General features: G+C 38.5%; 1 protein-coding gene across 1 annotated transcript; it reads right to left on the reverse strand.

Annotated features, from left to right (window-relative positions):
- Positions 1–715: 715 nt before the first annotated feature.
- LOC125136368 (putative olfactory receptor 2B3) lies at positions 716–1781 on the reverse strand. The gene has a single exon (XM_047797133.1). It carries the CDS (start codon positions 1754–1756, stop codon positions 815–817), a length of 942 nt encoding a protein of 313 aa, XP_047653089.1. The 5' UTR covers positions 1757–1781; the 3' UTR covers positions 716–814.
- Positions 1782–23193: the final 21412 nt, after the last annotated feature.

Raw genomic sequence — 23193 nt, forward strand, 5'->3', positions numbered from 1 at the left:
AGTGGTTAACGAATCCGACTAGGAACCATGAGGTTGCGGGTTCGGTCCCTGCCCTTGCTCAATGGGTTAGCGATACGGCGTTGCTGTGAGCTGTGGTGTAGGTTGCAGACGTGGCTCGGATCCCACGTTGCTGTGGCTCTGGCATAGGCCGGTGGCTACAGCTCCGATTCAACCCCTAGCCTGGGAACCTCCATATGCCGCGGGAGCGGCCCAAGAAATAGCAAAAAAAAAGACAAAAAAAAATAGTTGGAAGTAAAACCCAATTGATATTTCAAGTTTCTAGTATAAGATGCACACACTTAGCTGGTTTAAAGCCAGTTATGTTTGAGACAGACTACATGCTTAGAACAGTTCTGGAAGGGGCATGTGATGGATTTTTTTTCATGGGTTGTGAGGATGCAAAGTGATTGTGGACATCCGTGCCGGGAGTATTTTAGGCTTTGGCTCACTGGTTATATAATTATAAAGATGTGGAAACCCCTAACTAGCTGGTAGACAGGATAGTATATAAGTGAGAAGGTAAAACATTCATGACATGACTAGTCTGACATGGATAGGAGGAAATTTTACCATAATATGGCTTCAAGGAACAGAGTGCTTTGGGGGAACTCTGGAAAGCAAAAGTGTTTTGAATTTAGAAGAGTAATCGTACAATCTCAGCATTGCTTCCTGAACAGAAAAAGAATTTTTTAACCATTGGTACGATTCAATGATATCATAAGAGCATGAACAACAGGAAAATCAGATCAAACATTATTAACATTTTCAAGGATAAGGACAAACTCAGAAGGGTCTCATGACAGTGGAGCAATTCTCATTTCTTATAGAAAAAGATTATTGACATCATCCTCTTGAAGGCCTCTTTCATATCTTTATTTCTAAGGCTATAGATGAGAGGGTTCAACATGGGTGTGAATATCCCATAGAAAAGGGAAACCATCTTTCCCCAGTCCTTAGAAGTGGAAGAAGGTGGTTGTAGATACATGTAAATGCCTGTTCCAAAAAAGAGAGAGACCACAACCATGTGAGACCCACACGTTCCGAAAGCTTTTCGCCGTCCTTCGGCTGACCTGATTCTCAATACTGCTTGAGCTATGAAGCCATAGGAGATGAGGATCAATGTCACTGGAATTAGCAGAATTAACACACTGAAGAAAAAGAGCTCGGAGACAATAGGCTTTGTGTCAGCACATGACAGCTTGAGAAGGGCAGGAACCTCACAGAAAAAGTGGTCCACTTCCTGATGACCACAGCGAGGCATGTTAAGGGTCAAGGAGGACTGCAACACTGAGTTGCTGAAGCCAGTGAGCCAGGAGAAGGCTATCATCTTGAAGCAGAACCAGGGGTTCATGATGACTACGTAGCGGAGGGGTCTGCAAATGGCCACGTATCTGTCAAAGGACATAACAGCCAGGAGGAGACACTCCGTAGCACCCAGAGCCAGGAAGATGATGAGCTGGGCCACACAGCCACCATAACTGATGGTCTTTTTGTTCTGACAAATGTTTTTCAACATATGAGGGACGGTGCTCGTGGTGTAACAGAGATCTAATATGGAGAGGTTTGTGAGAAAGAAATACATGGGAGTGTGAAGCTTGGGATCCAGAATGCACACCATCATGATGGACACATTGCCAAAGATGGTGGTTGCGTATGATGTTAATAGGAGCACCAAAAGGGGCGTTTGTAGCCAGGGCTTGTCTGAGAAGCCAAGTAGTATGAACTCTTTTGAGGAGCTCTCGTTTGCCCGATTCATGATGACTCACTAACTTTTCATTCCTGAAAGCATAAAACGGGAAAATTGTCAGTCGGTAATCATTGAATACTCTTATTGTAATCAAATAAATGATTCCATAGTAAATATAATTTATAGTAAATTAAGTGGAGCCCTTGTAAAAATACAACATAGTTATCATATGGTTAGAAAGTAGGTCTTCTGGTTTTAGTAGTTATGTGTGACTTTAAGAAGTAAATCATTACATTTAAATGCCACGAATGTAGACTTACATGCATAAAACACGGACATTTGTAAGTGCTCAATACATTTTAATTCCTTACCTTTTTCTTACATCCTAAGCTACCTTAATAAGCACTTTAAGATTAAATACTACTTTTAAATCAATTACTTTTAATTCAGGCTGAAAATGCTGAGTAGTGGTTTTAAAAGTTTCATCTAGATCTACACTTGATTCTACAAATCTACTGTTTTAGTGACATCTTCATTTTTTTTTTTTTGGTTGTCTCTTTTTCTTAAATGATATGCGTGCATGAACATTCCTGCAAAGAGCTATCATGACTATTAGATGGTTTGATTCAAGGAAATAAAAATATGACTTACTTGTGATTTATAGTGATGATCACAGGTGACATCTCCCTGTATCTCCAAATATCTTGATGAAAATTGTAAAACTGATCATTTAATCATTGCCCGATTAACATGTGACTGACACTACTCAGTGCCTAAAATAATTCGCAACAAAATCCTGATAAACAGGTATGCTCTACATTTTATTTCTACTGTGACTCAGTAAGAATAATTTACACACTTAGTAATGGTGGGTTCAATGCTCAAAGGCAGGATATAAAGCCCATTCTATTTTTTATACCATACTTTCCCTCAAATATACATATAGCACAGCAAGAATGACAACATGTAACACAACAGTGGTTATAAATGAAAACAGGAACATCAAAGTCAAATAATCAAGTCGATTTTTTGCAGTCTGTGGAAGTTATCAGTTATTTAGTTATGTAGATCAAATTTCTTCAGTCTTCTTTGAATGTTTAAATCCAAGGTCATTGATATGACTGATACCATATAATTTACAATAAAAATAGAGAGTGCTACTAGACTGATACATGAAGTATAATTTGACCATGGGATGTCTACATGAGGCTGAATGTGGTTATAATATTTGTAACTGCTTCCATTACATGTGATTTTAATTTTAGGTTTTTAGCTGAAGATATACATTATTCCTTGGTAAATAACAGTAATATACTTTCAGTTGAAAAACACAAGAGGATATGAGATTTGACTTTTTTTTGACTGTAACATGTAAATTTTAAACTTTCACATGACAAAAGATTTATACAAAGATAAAAGATAGGAGTTCCCATCATGGCCCAGCAGAAATGAATCTGACTAGGATCCGTGAGGACGCAGGTTCAATTCCTGGCCTTGCTCAGTGGGTTAAGGATCTGGCATTGCGGTGAGCTGTGGTATAGGTTGCAGACATGGCTCAGATCTGGCATTGCTGTGGCAGTGGTGTAGGCCAGCAGCTACAGCTCTGATTTGACCCCTAGCATGGGAATCTACATATGCCAACCAAACAAACAAAAAAAGCAAAGATAAAAGATGAATATAGACTGAAAAATGTGCAGTGTTTGTGGCAAAAATGGTTACTATATTAAAATATTAAAGTTATTACATAGCATTTATGGGAAAGGCCAAAAATCCAACAAAAAGTGATCAATGGTTATAAATAAGAAATTTGAGGGAGAAAAAAAAATAAAAGTGAAAATCAAAAAAATATGCAGCTTTCTCATCATTAAAAAAACAAAAGTCAAAACAACCACAAATATTTTATTAAATATCCATTTGGCAATGTAAAAATAATCATCTTTAAAAGTTATTGATCCCTGGCCTCGCTCAGTGGGTTAAGGATCAAGCATTTCAGTGAGCTGTGGTGTAGGTCGCAGATGTGGCTCTGATCCTGTGTTGCTGTCGTGTAGGCCCGTGGCTACAGCTCTGATTAGACCTCTAGCCTGGGAACTTCCATATGCCACAGGCGCAGCCCTAAAAGCAAAATAAATAAATAAATAAAAGTTATCTGTTATTGGAGTACCCGTGGTGGTTCAGTGGTAATAAACCTGACCCATGAGGACACGGGTAAAGGATCAAGTGCTGCTGTGAGCTGTGGTGTAGGGCTCAGACCCCATACTGCTGTGGCTGTGGGGTAGGCCAGCAGCTATAGCTCTGATTTGACCCCTAGCCTGGGAACTTCTGTATGCCATGGGTGATGCCCTAAAAAGCAAAAAAAAAAAAAAAAATGGTATCTGTTAAGAACACTGCCTCCGGACTTAAAATCTGCCATCATTTTATTTCTGAGGTGTGTGATCCTGGGTAAGGTAGCAAATATTTTTGTGCCACGTTAAGAAAGAAAATCTCTTGGTGATAGTAAGAGAGTTGTTGTGAAGCTCAAATGAGACAGTACATACACATAGAACTAGAGCAATGCCTGAAACATAGTAGGCATTTAATTAATGTGTTATCACTAATAGCATCAATAATATTAGTCATTAGCAGTAATTGTCAGTAGTGATAATATATTATTATCTCCACTTGTCATGTATATGATAAAGCTGGCAACCAAATTACTATTGGTGGTGCCAATGCTTATTATAATTTTATAATATTGTAATATGAAATGATTAAACCAAAAGTCACTTTCTCTTTGTTTCTGGCATGGTACTGAGATCATAGTTTTCAATAAATGGAAGTGAAATCAATGGCTAGTGGGAGATATTTGTTTGTTTAAAAGGCATGGGAAATAGGAGGACTCTATGCAGCAGGTATTTTATTTTTTCTACTTCTTTTTTTTTTCCACATATACTCTTCCCCACATTTTATATGGCACTAGTGTCAGCTCATCCATCAGTTCCTCTTTAAATTATCAGAAAAATGAACTCACTTCTTGACAACCATGTTTTGTCCTCTGTCATCTTAACTCTTTTCTTATTTCCATATCCTCTATTAATCAGAAGAAGCCTTAAATTCTACTAATTCTTTTTTTTTTTTTTGCTTAAAAATTCCACTGACTTCTTTTGCTTGGAGATGTAATGAACATTCGTTTGAAGTAGATAAATAACAAGAATATATTGTATAGCAAGGGACTTTACAGCCATTATCTTGTAATAACTCACAATGGCAAATAATCTGAAAAAATACTGAATCATTTCCCTTTGTACCTGAAGCTAATATAACACTGTAAGTCAGCTATACTTTAATTAAAAAATAAAATAAAGAGTGTAATGAAACAGGGGGTTTGGAATCACTGAAAACACTTGGCATTTATTTCAAGATTCCTAGGAAACAAATCGAACACTTTGATTATTTAATCTGAAGCAATCAGAGGCAAGGATGTGGGTGAGATGATCTTGAGCGATTTTTTCCCCTCATGGTAATGTAATTCTCTGCAGTAGACATTACTTACCTTTTTTCCCTAAATGTCAAAGAGATATCCATGCCTTTCTGTGTGCCATGTTTCGAAGGAAGTCTGGTCCAAAGATAGGTTAAATTCAATGACTTACTGAGCTTTCAACCCTAGTGACATTCCTATTCATTTATCCTTTGCCCATAGATTGAGAATGAAATTAGCATATAATTTGAACAGCATCAGAACATAAATGAGAAAAGTCCTTAAGATGAAGTAACAGTTATTATAGATATTGTCTTCAGTCACTGAGGCACTGTTGATTGACTCAGGCTCTTCTCCACAGATTCCTAAAGGATTTTACGATGAAAAGCTGATTGTATAGATACCAGTAATGTTGGTAGAGTCATGGAAAGGGGGTTGTACCTTTAAATAGAGGGCTTATTATTCATACAATGCTCTATCCTATATTTTAGCTCTAGGGATATGAGAGTCCCTTCAAGTTTAATTGGTCGTTGTGTCCAGAGAGGAAATAAGTGAACTCTATTCCCAGCAGCACTGGTAACATAACAGTGACATGTAGATCGTTCACAAATGTAAAAACTAAGGTGAAGATAATAGTCATGAAACATAAACCATAAAAAATAAGTTTGGAATTGTTTAATCAGGAGAGTACAAGTCTAAATAAATTATATACCTCATTCTTTTAAGTGGTCTCAGGGTCAAATACTGAGTCCATTGATGGTGCATATGGGAAAATAGTATTTTTGTTTGTTGATCTTTGTGATGTATGTGTTTGGACTAAACCTACTAGAGATCTACAAATTAAGAAACTGTATCATGCAATGTCACAACATATAAATTAATGCATCGAAGTTTAAGGTTAGCATAGATTCACTGAGATAGAACTAGTAGAAATAGTAGGGATTGGAACAAGAATAGTTTTTGAAAATTAATTGATTTGTGCAATTTATAACTTAATATGTTATCATCTAATATAAAATTGAAACTGAATTGAGCATCAACATAGATACAACCTTAAATAAAATTCTTTGTTAGTATTTTAATGTGTTTTTTTCACTCATTTTTCTCTTGTGTATAATACATTTTTATAAATTATAAAATCATATACAGAATATAATCATTTTACAAATTATTACATTTTCTCAATTTTTATAGCCATACAACATTCTTTTATAAATTAATAATGTATCTATAAAGCATATCCTAATCATTTTTCTACTATTAGATGTTTGCATTTTCTGATTTTGTCACTTTATATTATAGATCACTCAGAATAAATTTCTTTTACTTTTTTTTTGTGCTTTTTTTAGGGTTGCAGGTGTGGTGTATGGAAATTCCCAGGCTAGAGGTCGAATTATAGCTACACCTGCCAACCTACACCACAGCAACAGTAATGTGGGATCTAAGCCACTCTGCAACCTACAGTGCAGTTTGCGGCAGCGTCAGATCATTAACCTGCTGAGCGGGGCCAGAGATTGAACCTGCATCCTAATGGATACTAGTCAGGTTCTTTTCCATGGAGCTTCTTGCATTATTTGATCTTCTCTAGATTATCATAATGAAATTAGTGTTAGCATGTGCAGTACATATTTTTAATTAGCTTTCAAAATAATATTATTTATGGACTTGGATTATAACATAAAAGCAAGTTTAGAAGGAGATAATAGTAGGGAAGCATAGAAGCATAAGTCCTGCAACATATCACTGAAGAAATATATATGTATATTTTTCTTTTTTTTGGTTCTCCTTATGTCCTGCCAATTTTAATACTGCACACTGAATTGTCCTTATGGTTCTAAGGTTGCTTTTATTTTCTTATTTATTTCTTTACAATCTTAAAAATGCTTTGCTTGTAGTCCCTGTCATATCTCCATTTGCTTCACCAGTCAGCCCACTAAAAAAAATAAAAAATCTTGGATGATGACAACAGGTTGCCACAATTCAAACAAGTCATAACCCCAATTGAATTATCTGGACCAGATGTGTCTTCTTGGTAGAGCATATTAACTGGGTATTGGGTGCTCAGTATGCAGTCCTTCATCTGGTAAATGTGTTATTTTCATTCCTATCAATAAAGATGATCAGAAGGAATTTACATTCACTTAGAAATGACAATATATATCATCCCAGGGCTATCTTTAGTCTTTCACCTTCTGTCATCATATAGACTGAAAAGAACTGAACTCTCTGCACATTCTGCAGGCCATCACACTGGTCAACTATATCAAGAACAACATGCTAATCAGACTGTATGAGCACAAAATAGTTAATACATGCAAAGTTTTGAAAAGACACCTGTGCTGTAGAAGGTGAGTGAGAAACTGTAAGGATTCCAGGGCCTGACCCATCAATAAAAGTTTTATAAATTCATTGGTCTGAGGCATCATGGGACATCACATCCAAAGTAAAAGATGCATTGTTGCATTATGAATTTCCTAGCATAAAAAAAGAAGCAAAGTGCCTGGCAGATCTCTTTGTTTTGTAGTAAATTTATTTGACACCATAGAATTTTACTCCAATCCATCACAGAAGGATAACACAGAAGGATAACACAGAAGGTAACACAGAAGGATGCCAGCTTTGAATGAAAGCCAGAGTAAGAAAAGACTCTATAGCATGTCTAAGATCTAGTGTAAGTCATCCTGAAACTTGGCGCATACAATTTGTAAGGTCCTACATACTAGAGGTATAAGTTGTGGTAGGAAAGCATCAGGTGGAATTTATGGCAAGTTTATGGGAAACTAGAAACAAAACAAGTTTAGGGTTTGGAGGAAAATCCTGCTATCTGTGGCAGGAGATTATACATCTTTTGAAAAACAGCTTCTGTCATGTCTCTGTGTCCTGGCAGGGACAAAACACCTGATCTCAAACATCAGATAACCATGCAGCTAAAAGTACCCCTCATGAGCTGGATACTTTCTGACTCACCAAGTTGTTAATGTCAATGGATATAGAGGCAATCATTGTAACAGGATATTGGTACATTCAGGATTGATCAGATGGAAGAAACAAACTACATGAGCAAGTAGCTCAGACTTTTATGCTGTCCACCACTTTTACATCAACGTTTCTTCCTCAGATCACATCTATGTAGCATGGGAGAACCCTTCTAACACACCAATAAAGGAAGAAAAAGACCAATCTTGATTCGTGAATAGATCAGCTTGGTATATGTATGCAAACAATAAGGATAAAGACTGAATTATAGTTCCACTCATGGGTGACCTTGAAAGATAGTGGTGAGGGAAACTGCTCCCTGTAGGCAGAATTTCAAGTGATATACCTGGTCATCCACTTTGTGTGAAAAAAAGAAGTAGCCTGAAATTAGACTATGTATATATAACTCATGAGGAATAATAAATGATTTGAGAGGCTTTCCAGGGGGCTGGAAGGAAAAAAAGTTGGAATAAAGAAATCTGGAACAGGAGAGAGGACAAGATGGCAGAGGAGTAGGGGGACACGCTCACCCTCTCCCACAAACACAACAAAAAAAAGCACATCTACAGAATAAATGACTCGCACAGAACAGCAACCAATCGCTGGCAGAGGAACCTAAACTCCAGTAACGGCAAGAAGTTCGTGACATTACGGGGCAGAATGGGAGAAAAGAGGAGAGTGAGAGAAGGTGAATCCGAGCAGGACGGGCGCTCCCGAAAGGGAACTGCAGAGGAGAAAGGGATCCCGCACCCTGGAAAGTCACCTGCACGGGGGAAAGATCAAAGGAACCTGAGGAACCTCCAGATGCAGAGAAGAGTGTAGCAGTAAGTTGGAGAACGGAAAAGCCGATCAAGAACCGAACAGACCATCTGAACTACGGGCACAGTCACCAAAAATTGAGACGCCTGGGTGGGGGCTGGGCACCGAATCCTCGGCTCCAGAGGTTAGTCCCTGGGAAAGGGCCAGGGGACGCCTGGTTGGGGGCTGGGCACCGAGACCTCCGCTCCAGAGGTTAGTCCCTGGGCTGGGGGTCGGGGCAGAGCAGAAACTGCTTGGGAGGTCTAGAAACCATTTGACGGGGCAGAGACTGCCTGGGAGACTAGAAAACAAAGCTGTCGCAGAGGAAGGGAGCAATACTCTAGGGGCGGGGAAGTGGAAAGCCGCATCAGAGGGAACCTGGGAGAAGAGCCTGGTCTGCGCCCGTGCTGGGGAGGGGAGAGAAGAAGGGGTGGGTCCCCATAGAATACCCCCCATGCCACAGCAAGCTTACAGGCCCGCTAGCTAGCTGAAAGCTGTGCTTCCCAGTGCATCCCCTCCCCCCACCCCCACCACCCCCTACCCTCTTGCTGAACCTGGGGCTGCCTGCCATCCAGGCGGGGTGGCCTCAACAATTGCCTGAAGCCTACCACCGCAGGGGCTGTCCCTGCACAGGCCTGCTTGCCCTTTGGAGGGGCTACACTTCCACAGAGCAGCACCAAACAAACACCAGCCCCCGAGAAAAGGCTTGCAGCCCAGAAAAGCTAGAACAAGCCTAGCCAGGCCGTGAATAGATCAGCCTAATTCTCGGATGGTTGTTCTGAGTCAGGCTGCCCTGGGGAGGAGCCTCTTGGATTTCCAGCGGCCCTGCTACCCGCCCAAGCCCCCAGGGGGTGCCAAGCTATAGAGGATCAGCTGCATAGGACTGCCAGCTCCAGGCAGGACCCCCTACAGCCCAGAAAAGCTGCAACAAGCCTGGCCGAGTCCGGAAAAGATCTCAGACGGTCTTTCTGAGTCAGGCGGCCCCGGGGAGGAGCCTCTTTGGTTTCCAACGGCCCTGCTACCTGCCCAAGCCCCCAGGGGGTGCCAAGACCTAGTGGACCAGCTACATAGGACTGCCAGCTCCAGGCAGGATCCCCTGCAGCCCAGAACAGCTGCAACAAGCTTGGCCGAGCCGGGGAAAGATCTCAGACGGGCTTTCTGAGTCGGGCTGCCCTGGGGAGGAGCCTCTTGGGTTTCCAGTGGCCCTGCTACCCGCCCAAGCCCCCAGGGGGTGCCCCACTCCCACGGAATAGCTGCTCAGCACCACCAGCCCCCTGGAGGACCCCCCGCAGCCCAGAAAAGCTGCAACAAGCTTGGCCAGACTGTGAAAAGATCCGCCTACATTCTCAGGCCGTCCTTCTGAGTTGGGCTGCCCTAGGGAAGAGCCTCTTAGGTTCTCAGTGACCCAGATAGCTGCTCCAGCCCCCAGGGGGTGCTGCACTCCTGAGGAACAGCTGCCCAACACCACCAACCCCCTGCAAGAACCCCACAGCCTAAAAACACCAGAGCAAGCTCTGCCTGACCAAGTGAAATCTGCTACCATCGTGGTGTGGACCTCCCAGTCCTGTCTGCCCTCAGGAAGTCCTCCTTTGCTTCAAAGAAACACTGTTAGCCCCATCAACACTCCAGAAAAGCCACACTGCCTCAAAAAAGATGGACCAACAACGCCAGCCCTCAGGAAATATTCCACAGCAGTGACAAGGCAAACACTGCCCCATAATGGAGAGTACAACTCCCTCAGGAGAAAGAAAACAACAAGCAAGATGAAGAAGCAGAGAAACCACCCCCAGTCAAACCAACAGGAGAACTCACCTAAAACAGTCAACAAGGAAACAGATCTCTGCAGTCTGACAGACCTGGAGTTCAAAAGAGAAATAGTGAAAATACTGAAGGAATTAAGAGAAGATATGAACAGTAATGCAGATACCCTCAGAAAGGAACTAGAAAATATAAGGAGGAGCCAAGAAAAACTAGAACATTCATTTGCAGAGATGCAAACGGAACTAAGGGCAGTAAAAACCAGAATGAATAATGCAGAACAACGAATCAGCGATATGGAAGATAGAATGATGGAAATCACTCAATCCGGTCAACAGACAGAAAAATGAATCCAAAAACAGGAGAGCAATATAAGAGACCTATGGGATAATATAAAGTGGGCCAATCTACGCATAATAGGAATTCCAGAAGGAGTAGAAAAAGATAAGGGGATGGAAAATATATTTGAAGAAATTATCGCTGGAAACTTCCCAAATCTAAAGGATACTGGGTTCAAGATACAAGAAGCACAGAGGGACCCAAACAAACTGAACCCAAACAGACCCACACCAAGACACATCATAATAAAAATGGCAAAAGTTAGTGATAAAGAGAGGATCCTAAAGGCAGCAAGAGAAAAACAGAATGTTACCTACAAGGGAACCCCCATAAGAATATCAGCTGACTTCTCTACAGAAACACTACAGGCCAGGAGGGAATGGCAAGAGGTATTTAAAGTGCTAAAAGGAAAAAATATGCAACCTAGAATACTCTATCCAGCAAGAATATCATTTCAAATAGAAGGGGAAATAAAAATGTTTTCCAACAAACAAAAACTTAAGGAATACAGCAACACAAAACCCAGGTTAAAGGAAATATTGAAAGGGCTTCTCTAAACCAAAAAGAAAGGAAGGAAAGGGAAGAAAAAAGAAAAGAAAAAAAACAGAAGAAAAGGAAGAACTAGGACTGAGGAAACCGCAATCAGAGAGCAGTCACTCAAATAAGCCAGCATACAGATTTAATCATGAACAGGCTTCAAACAAAATAAAATTAAAAAGAAAAAAAGAAAAAAGAGTCATCAAAACCATAAAATGTGGGCAAGGGATGTTAGGAAGTAAATAACCCTTTTTGTTTGTCAGTTTGTATGTTTCTCTTCTTAATTTTAATATAGTAATGAAGGGTTTGAACTTACAGGACCATCAGGCTAAAACACACAATTATGGGAAGCGGTTAGCATACTTAAAAAACAGGGCAACCACAAGCCAAAACCAAATATTGCATTCGCAAAAAATGAAAAAAAAATACACTCAAGCAGATAATAACAGGAGACCATCCAACCAAAAAAAAAAAAAAAAAAAAAAAGAAAGAAAGGAAGAATGGAGAACCATAGAATCAACTGGAACACGAGTTTCAAATGGCAATAAATAATCACCTATCAATTATCACCTTAAATGTCAATGGACTGAATGCCCCAATCAAAAGACACAGAGTGGCTGAGTGGATAAAAAGGCAAAAACCTTTAATATGCTGCCTACAAGAATCTCACCTTAGGACAAAAGATACATATAGATTGAAAGTGAAAGGGTGAGGAAAAATATTTCACGCCAATAGACAAGACAGAAAAGCAGGAGTCGCAACACTCATATCAGACAAAATAGACTTTAAAACAAAAGACCTACAGAAAGACAAAGAAGGACACTACTTGATGATTAAGGGATCCATCCAAGGAGAGGGTGTTACTATCGTCAACATATATGCCCCAAATACAGGAGCACCCAGATACATACAACAAATATAAACAGACAGAAAGGGAGATATTGATGAGAACACAATCATAGTAGGAGACCTTAATACCCCCCTCACATCAATGGACAGATCCTCTAGACAGAAAACCAATAAAGCAACAGAGATCCTAAAGGAAACAATAGAAAAGTTAGACTTCATTGATATCTTCAGGACACTACATCCAAAAAAAGCAGAATACACATTCTTCTCAAATGCTCATGGAACATTCTCAAGAATCGACCACATATTGGGACACAAAGCGAATCTCAATAAATTTAGGAGCATAGAAATTATCTCAAGTATCTTCTCTGACCACAATGCCATGAAATTAGAAACCAACCATGGGAAAAGGAAAGAGAAAAAACCTACTGCATGGAGACTAAACAACATGCTACTAAAAAACCAATGGGTCAATGAGGAAATCAAGAAGGAAATTAAAAACTACCTTGAAACAAATGATAATGAAGACACAACCGCTCAAAATCTATGGGATGCTGCGAAAGCAGGGCTCAGAGGGAAATTTATAGCAATACAGGCCTTTCTCAAAAAAGAAGAAAGATCCCAAATGGACAACTTAACCCTCCATGTAAATGAATTAGAAAAAGAAGAACAAAAAAGGCCTAAAGTCAGCAGAAGGAAGGAAATTATAAAGATCAAAGAAGAAATCCATAAAATAGAGACTCAAAAAACAATAGAGAAAATTAATAACACCAAGAGCTGGTTCTTTGAAAAGGTAAACAAAATTGACAACCCCCTGGCCAGACTCACTAAAAAGAGGAGAGAAAGAACCCAAATAACCAAAAGTATAAATGAAAAAGGAGAAATCACAACGGATACAGCAGAAATACAAAAAACCATAAGAGAATACTATGAACAACTCTACGGCAACAAGTTTGACAATCTGGAAGAAATGGACAATTTTCTAGAATCTTACAGCCTGCCAAAACTGAATCAAGTAGAAACAGACCAACTGAACAGACCGATCGCTAGAAAGGAAATTGAAGAGGTCATAAAATCACTCCCTACAAAGAAAAGTCCAGGACCAGATGGCTTCACAGGTGAATTCTATCAAACATATAAAGAGGAATTGGTGCCCATCCTCCTTAAACTCTTTCAAAAGGTTGAAGAAGAAGGAAGACTCCCAAAGACATTCTATGATGCCACCATCACCCTCATTCCAAAACCAGACAGAGATACCACCAAAAAAGAAAACTATCGCCCAATATCATTGATGAATATAGATGCAAAAATTCTCAACAAAATCTTAGCCAACCAAATCCAACAACATACCAAAAAAATTATACACCATGACCAGGTGGGATTCATCCCAGGTTCACAAGGATGGTTCAACATTCGCAAATCAATCAGCATCATACACCACATTAACAAAAGAAAAGTCAAAATCATATGATCATCTCAATAGATGCAGAAAAAGCATTTGACAAAGTCCAACATCCATTCATGATCAAGACCCTCGCCAAAGTGGGTATAGAGGGAACATTCCTGAATATAATCAAAGCCATTTATGAGAAACCCACAGCAAATATAATACTCCATGGGGAAAAACTGAAAGCCTTCTCACTCCAATCTGGAACAAGACAGGGATGCCCACTCTCACCACTGCTCTTCAACATCGTTTTGGAAGTCCTAGCCACAGCAATTCGACAAACCAAAGAAATAAAAGGCATCCATATAGGAAGAGAAGAGAGAAAACTGTCACTGTATGCAGATGACATGATACTACACACAGAAAACCCTAAGGACTCAACCCCAAAACTGCTTGAACTGATTCATAAATTCAGCAAAGCAGCAGGATATAAGATGAACATTCAGAAGTCAGTTGCATTTCTGTATACCAGCAAGGAAATATTAGAAAAGGAATACAAAGATATTATACCTCTTAAAATTGCACCTCACAAAATCAAATACCTCGGAATACACCTGCCCAAGGAGGTAAAGGACCTATATGCCAAGAACTATAAAACTTTAATCAAAGAAATCAAAGAAGATGTAAAGAAATGGAAAGATATGCCATGTTCCTGGATTGGGAAAATCAATATTGTAAAAATGGCCATACTACCCAAAGCAATCTACAGATTCAATGCAATCCCTATCAAATGACCCATGACATTTTTCACAGAACGAGAACAAACAATCCAAACATTTATAGGGAACAACAAAAGACCCAGAATCGCCAAAGCAATCCTGAGAAACAAAAACCGAGCAGGAGGCATCACTCTCCCAGACTTCAAGAAATACTACAAAGCCACAGTCATCAAGACAGTGTGGTACTGGGATCAAAACAGACAGACAGACCAATGGAGCAGAAGAGAGAATCCGGAAATGAACCCTGACACCTATGGGCAATTAATCTTGGACAAGGGAGGCAAGAACATCAAATGGGAAAAAGAAAGTCTATTCAAGCATTGAGAACTTTGTCTACATACTCATGTTGCAACAGAACAAAGGGTGGGGGAAAAATGTAATTGTAATGTATACATGTAAGGATAACCTGACCCCCTTGCTGTACAGTGGGAAAATAAAACATTACAAAAAAAAAGTCTATTCAGCAAGCAATGCTGGGAAACCTGGACAGCTGCATGCAAAGCACTGAAACTAGAACACACCCTCACACCATGCACAAAAATAAACTCCAAATGGCTAAAAGACTTCAATATACGACAGGACACCATCAAACTCCTAGAAGAAAACATAGGCAAAACACTCTCTGACATCAACATCATGAATATTTTCTCAGGTCAGTCTCCCAAAGCAATAGAAATTAGAGCAAAAATAAACCCATGGGACCTCATCAAACTGAAAAGCTTTTGCACAGCAAAGGAAACCCAAAAGAAAACAAAAAGACAACTTACAGAATGGGAGAAAATAGTTTCAAATGATGCAACCGACAAGGGCTTAATCTCTAGAATATATAAACAACTTATACAACCCAACAGCAAAAAAACCAATCAATCAATGGAAAAATGGGCAAAAGACCTGAATAAACATTTCTCCAAAGAAGATATACAGATGGCCAACAAACACATGAAAAAATGCTCAACATCGCTGGTTATAAGAGAAATGCAAATCAAAACTACCATGAGATATCACCTCACACCAGTCAGAATGGCTATCATTAATAAATCCACAAATAACACGTGCTGGAGGGGCTGTGGAGAAAAGGGAACCCTCCTGCACTGTTGGTGGGAATGTAAACTGGTACAGCCACTATGGAGAACAATTTGGAGATACCTTAGAAATCTATACATAGAACTTCCATATGACCCCGCAATCCCACTCTTGGGCATCTATCCGGACAAAACTCTACTTAAAAGAGACACGTGCACCCACATGTTCATTGCAGCACTATTCACAATAGCCAGGACATGGAAACAACCCAAATGTCCATCGACAGATGATTGGATTCGGAAGATGTGGTGTATATACACAATGGAATACTACTCAGCCATCAAAAAGAATGACATCATGCCATTTGCAGCACCATGGATGGAGTTAGAGAATCTTATACTGAGTGAAATGAGCCAGAAAGACAAAGACAAATACCATATGATGTCACTCATAACTGGAATCTAATATCCAGCACAAATGAACATCTCCTCAGAAAAGAAAATCATGGACTTGGAGAAGAGACTTGTGGCAGCCTGATGGGAGGGGGAGGAGGAGGCAGTGGGAGGGATCGGGAACTTGGGCTTATCAGACACAACTTAGAATAGATTTACAAGGAGATCCTGCTGAATAGCATTGAGAACTATGTCTAGATACTCATGTTGCAACAGAAGAAAGGCTGGGGGAAAAATGTAATTGTAATGTATACATGTAAGGATAACCTGACCCCCTTGCTGTACAGTGGGAAAATAAAAAAAAAAAAAAAAACAAAGAAAAAAGTGAGGAAAAAAAAAGAAATCTGGAACAGAGGCATATATTCCAGGGTTCTTTGGAGATATATGGGAGTGGGCATATGAAGTCTTTTGTTCTTTGTATTACATGGTAACATCCACAAAATAGAATCTACCATAGAAAGGAATTAAATAACAGAAAATAAAATTGGCCAGAAAATATTGTCAAGTTTCTGTCATATGCCTTTTTCTACTGCCTGTAATACTGGTACAGTGAGCACATGAATACAGTAGCCATGATAGCAGGGACGGAAGCTATGCACGGATTTAGCAGCATACACTGTAGACATTGCCAAGTATCCAATCTTCTATGTATATCTATCCTATTCTGCATTTAGGGACACAAGAAATACCATAGGGTAGGTCCACAAATCCATTGGACTAACTATAAATTGAACTTAGGCCAGTGCTCCATTTATTTCCTATCCTCAGTTCCCACTCTAACTGGGGGTCATGATGGCATCTTGTGTATCCTACCTGGCATGTGTCAACTAAGACTCCATATTGAATGACCCTCAAATTCTGGTCTCAATATTTGTCTCTCATCTTTGTAAATTAATCTGGTAAATGGCTTGAGGAAATACTTTGTGGAATATTTATTGTATATCCTTATAGTGGCAGTCCAAAATTCTTCCTTAAGGGATCCTCCATTCCCTTTAATTGATAGGATCTAGATCTGAGAACAGGCTTAGTTATGAAAACTGGGCAAAGATCATTACTTTTCTGTTGCAGCTTCCATTTCACCAACTCTGATTTTTTTCCTAACCAATCAAATCAACTAACTTTCTTATTCTGTCTACATCTGCTCTGATTTTTTTCCTAACCAATCAAATCAACTAACTTATTACGTCTACATCTGTCTTACCCCTAGAAGAATTATAGTTTATTATATTAGACACCACCATAGATCTTCGTGAAACAAGACACTCTTACTGTCCATTATGTTAATTTTATCTAGCTGGCTTTTGGTAGTTAAGAGCTGCCACCTGGACCCTGCTTATCTGGAGTCTTATCATAGGAATTCAGTAAGGAGCTAAGTTCTCTGAAAGCATCTGCTATTATCAATATTGGTCTGCAGAGGACATTAAGCTTCTCAAATATACTTTGCCTCGTCTACTGATACATTTTCTACTCTATTAATAGAGTGTGCCCTCAGGGACATCATAGGGAGTCTAGTTAGGTGATAGGTTCTCTGTACATAATAAATGCATTCCAATATTCCTAACTGTGATCCTTGTGACACTTTAATATTCTATCAAGGCAGCTGCAGCAGCTCCATTGCATTTACTGTAAATATAATTGTGTTAAAATTTTAATAAGACGTCCTTGTAGTATATTAGAACAGAATCTAGTGTTCATTTCCAGGAGTTTAATTCCTAAGTCTTGGGAAAATGTTTTCATGTCTTAAACTTCCCCACATCCAGCTTTATATTCTGTTTCTCTCCTAAGAAAAGTTCCTGATAATACATGTTAGCCAGGTCCTACCTGTTTTAAAAAAGCTATTTCTTTTTATAGCAGAGGCTGTAGTTATTGCTCTGAAGGTGGTGAGTTAGGGCAAGGAGAGATTGTGAGAAAAACTATACCATTTTTCAGAGAACATGTTTACATGATCTCCACGTAGAGGTGGCTTCTCTCCTCTAGCAAGAGGGAAAAAACTACTTCCAGTTTGCAAGGTTCAGAGAAATCTAGATATTCATGTTTCTGAGGTGCCACTGTACAGCTATCCATCATTACAGATGCAAATGTCTGACTCTTTCCCTTTTAGGATCCTGACTTTAATATAAACAGTCTGTTCATGTGCATTTTGTATCCTTTGAAATCTTGTGACCCTTATAATCATTTTAAGTGCTTTTCTCTATTCGGGATATAAAAATATCTTTAAATGCTTTCATGGAGGCTTACTTACTGTTACAGCATTCCCTAGTTAGTGGTTCTTTTTTTCTATTTCTTTTATGGTTTTTATTTTTTCCATTATAGTTGATTTACAGTGTTCTGTCCATTTCTATTGTACAGCAAAGTGACACAGTCATATTCATGTACACACACACACACACACACACACACACACACACACACACACAAATATATATTCCTATCCTCCATCATGTTCCATCACAAGTGACTGGATATAGTTCTCTCTGCTATACAGCAGGATCTCATTGCTTATCAACTCTAAATGCAATAGTTTGTGTCTATTAATTCCAGCCTCCCAGTCCATCCCACTCCTTCCCCCTCTCCCTTGACAACCATAAGTCTGTCTTCCAACTTAATGAGTTTCTTTTCTGTGGAAAGGTTGATTTGCGCAGTATATTCCAGATATAAGTGATATGATATGGTATTTGTCTTTCTCTTTCTGACTTACTTCACTTAGTATGAGAGTCGTTACTGCAAATGGCATTGTTTTGTTCTTTTTTTTTGGCTGAGTAGTATTCCATTGTGTATATATACTACATCTTCTTAATCCATTCCTCTGTCAATGGACATTTGTTTCCATGTCTTGGCTATTGTGAATAGTGCTGCAGTGAACATGTGGGTACATGTGTCTTTCAAGGACAGTTTTGTCCAGATATATGTCCAAGAGTGGTATTTCTAGGTCATATGGAAATTCTATATTAGTTTTCTGAGGTACCTCCATACTGTTTTCCATAGTGGATGTACCAATTTACATTCCTACCAACAGCATAGGAGGGTACCCTTTTCTCCACACCCTCTCCAGCATTTGTTATTTGTCGACCTGTTAACGATGGCCATTCTGACAGGTGTGAGGTGATACCTCATAGTAGTGTTGACTTGCATTTCTCTAATAATCAATGATGTTGAGCAATTTTTCATGTGCTTGTTGGCCATCTGTATGTCTTTGGATAAATGTCTGTTCAGGTCTTTTGCCCATTTCTCAGTGGGTTGATTTTTTTTATTGTTGATTTTTAAAAGTTGTTTGTATGTTTTAGAGATTAAGCCCTTGTCAGTTACATCATTTGAAACTCTTTTTTTCCCATTCCATTGGTTGTCTTTTTTTATGGTTTCCTTTGCTGTGTAAAAGCTTGTCAGTTAGTTAGTGGTTCTTAAAGTGTCCTCTCTGGACCTGCATCATCATCATCAACTAGGGCCTTATTGGAAACACCAATTCTTGGGCTTCAGCCCTAATCCTAGGGAATCATAAACTCTGGATGTGGTGCCTAGAAATCTACATTTTAATGAGCAGTTTGAGCAGTTGAATGAGCATAGCCCTAGGTTGCTTCTACTTATACCTCATCCCAAATCACAACAGGCAAGAATATTGGTAATACTGACATCAGAGGAAGCTAAGTGTTACTACTACATTCCGACTGGTGAGTGATTCATTTTCTGAGTATTCATCTAAGATTGTCCTTTCTAGTGCCACTTCCAGTATAACTCTATTACAGTCATCCCGAAAACAGAGATTGAGTAAAAAAGTAGGTTAAAATTACTTATTTGGGAAGTTATCAGGAATAATGAGTGAGGGAACAGGAAGAAAGAGACAGACAAGAAAGACAATATAAGGGTGTATTAGTCAGGTTGTATGCAATGGGAGATCAGATCTCCAGGGACCCCCTGAAATGCAAATAGGGTTTTTTCTTCTGAATGAAGGTTTCCTGGAACACATCCACAACTACCACCTTCCCTTGTTTGAAGATTTCCCATGGGGTCATTAAATTTCTTGCATTTCTGGGCAGCACTTGTTTATGTACCAACCAGGCTTCCATAGTGTCAGATAAGGCCTTGGGGGGCAATCAGGAAAGACATATACATGGCTGAGCTAAATCATTGTCAGGGTGTATGAGATGAATCTGAGTTCCCATAGAACTGTCCGTTGCAGCTCTGCTGAAATCAGAAGTGGTTGTGGAGTTGAGATACATTTCACCAGAGACATCTATTTTTTAGAAGGTGAGGTGTAAATATTGTATTCCACACTTGCAGCCATAGGAATCGTGGTGGACTGACTCTCAGCAAAAACTTGTCAGATACTCTTCTGAAGAGGCAGAGAAGGTGGCCTAAAAGAAAATCATAGGGGAATTGATGTTTTTGAGAAAAAGACAGTCTCAATAAAAGTACAGATGAAGAGAGTTCTTGTATTTTACATTGTGAATATCAGCTAAATCAATACCTTATCCTCCCACCCAAGAACCTTTTGAGAATAGCTGATTCAGGGGGGAAATATATTGCATCCAATGATTAGTAATTAGAAAGAAACTTAGAGACATAAGAGAAATGGATGGGCATAGATATATAGATAAAAGTAGATATATGGGCAGTACAATTTAAAAGAGGAAAATCAGGGTGTTCCCATTGAGGTGCAGCAGAGACAAATCCAAGTTCAAATCCAAGTTCATGAGGATGTGGGTTCAATCCCTAGCCTCGCTCAGTGGGTTGGGAATCTGGTATTGCCATGAACTGTGGTGTAGGACACAGATGTGGCTTGGATCTAGTGTAGGACACAGACTGTGGCCAGCAGTTGCAGTTCTGATTTGACCCCTGGCCCAGGAATTTCCAAATGCCACAAATGCAGCCCTAAAAAGCAAAAAAAAAAAAAAAAAAAAAAGGGAAAACCAGGAGTGGAGGAATAATCCTAATATACAAAGAACATAAATCAGATTTACTGAAAGTGAGTGAAATTCATAGGATGGAATAGGAGGCAGCTTGGTTTAGGTGCTAGAAAAATCTTTAAGACTCTGAGATTTTTTAACACATAAAACTTTCCTCTTCTACTGAAATACTAGACTCAGGTTCATGACCAAAGCCAGCATTTCAACTCTAATTTGTAAAAATTCTGCAGAAAGTAAAGAAACAATGGCACCAAAAAGGGAATAGAGACTCAGAGAGGATATATGGATTATCTAAAATGCAAGGCATAGCAAAAAAAATCTGACTAAAGAAAATCATAAAATAAAAATATCAGACGTGAGAGCTCATGTGCATCTTTATGTCCTGCAAAATAATTATGCTTGGGAGTTCTTGTATCAATATCCTGTTATCTTGAGAACTACTGATAGGGAGAACTTCAAATGAATCTACTAGTGTGTGACAAATTCAAAGGTGATTCATGATGGGAAAGTAAGGATAGGATGGACAGATAAGAAACAATAGGACCAGAACATTCAGGAAATAACTTCCAGCAAGCTGTTCAAAAGCAAAAACATATGCCTATGATGGTATAAAAATACTTAAATAACTGCATGATATATTATTATGTTATTGAAATTAAGCTGAGACTATAAATTCGCCTCTTATGTGTGACTATATAATAGATTGTAAATATCAGGTCATGTTCTAATTTTTCTTAGAATCTTGACTTAAGTAGTCCATTTGACACAATGTATTATTTTTACATGACTTTAAATATTTTCAACTTGGAATTTCAAGTTCCAAGATTTGATTTTCTCTACTTTATCATTCATAGGACTATTTAAAAGCTATAAAATATATAACATAATTATTGATGAAACATACAAAGATGACTCAGGCATGATTCACCCCCCCATAATTTTTTTGGAGGGGTGATAATTAAATAAGTCAATCTGCTTTGCAAATTGTCAGTTACATGATAAGATCTCAGTCAAGCATAGCTATGCTGCTGCTTCTGATTATCAGTGTCAGTCTCATTTATGCATCTCTGATTCTAATCTATTGATTATAGGTACATTTTCTTAAATCTATGCTTGTGGAAAGTCTTGGTAAATAAAGAATAGACCATAAATAAAATGATAGAAATAGTATCCAGAATTCACAATCAAAAATTTAATTTAATTTTTTAACATTTGGTAAACTGGAAAATGTTTTTGTAAAGGAATATTTTAAATTTTCCACAAATAAGGCTTGCCATAAATAAGACTTTATCAAACATATTGCTTTGGATAAAAGAAGGGGGCCCACGACTTTAAAATTCTTAAAAAGATAGGCAAAGGAGTCACTGAAGGGCATAGATTTGTAAAATCTATTTCAAACCCAATTACAATGATTATTTTTATTCAGAGAGTCCTATTGGGAGACTCCTTCACAAAGGCATGTAGTAAATGAGAACACTTTGAAATGTAAAAAGCGCTATATAAAATAAACATGAAGAGCTGTTAGATTTTCTTATACTACAGGAATAGGAAAATTGTAGGAAACAGAGAAGCAGGAAAGTGACAGAAAAGAGTAGAGTTTTTTTTGTTTTAAATAGTAGTAGCAACAGCTCAAGAATAGAGAAAAAAGAAAAAGCTATAGCACCATTATTCTTTAATGTGTTAAGAAATGTGTATAATACCAGTGTTTGAGTAAAAAGGGATATTCCTTTAAAACTTTTTTAATCCACTGAAAATGTGAATAAAAGGGAGTACATCTTACAAATTTGTCTTGTAATCTCAGGTTCTATGGGAAGAAAAGCTCATTAAATACAGATATGTCTGCTCCTCAGTATAAAGATGGATAATTTATAGTGGTGGACACGTGAGTACAATTGCTTTCAATTTTTTGGCAAAAAGATAATGTACAGATATTATATTACTTTAAACATTTTTTGTCACTAATACTGTGTAAAACCCTGCCTATATATTTTGATGTTTTGCACTTGAAACAATTATTTTATTAGTATCATAATTATGATCATGATCATGATAATTATAGCTACCGTACACTGAGCAATTATACGAGATCAGGAACTCTTTGGTTTTTGTTTGTTTTAGTATTTTCTCTGTGCTTTCACATTTTCTCCAACAAGGATAGGTAGGTTCTATGATTCCCTCCCCTCCATTTTCCAAATAGAATATCTAAAGGAAAAACTAAGGCAATATAAGAAGTTAAAATAAATTTCTTAAGAT

Source organism: Phacochoerus africanus, chromosome 9, assembly GCF_016906955.1.
Source record: "Phacochoerus africanus isolate WHEZ1 chromosome 9, ROS_Pafr_v1, whole genome shotgun sequence".
NCBI classification, from domain to species: Eukaryota; Metazoa; Chordata; class Mammalia; order Artiodactyla; family Suidae; genus Phacochoerus; species Phacochoerus africanus.

Excerpts from the sequence above, each read along its gene's own strand:
- LOC125136368 (XM_047797133.1), bottom strand. The coding sequence starts at position 1,756 with ATGAATCGGGCAAACGAGAGCTCCTCAAAAGAGTTCATACTACTTGGC.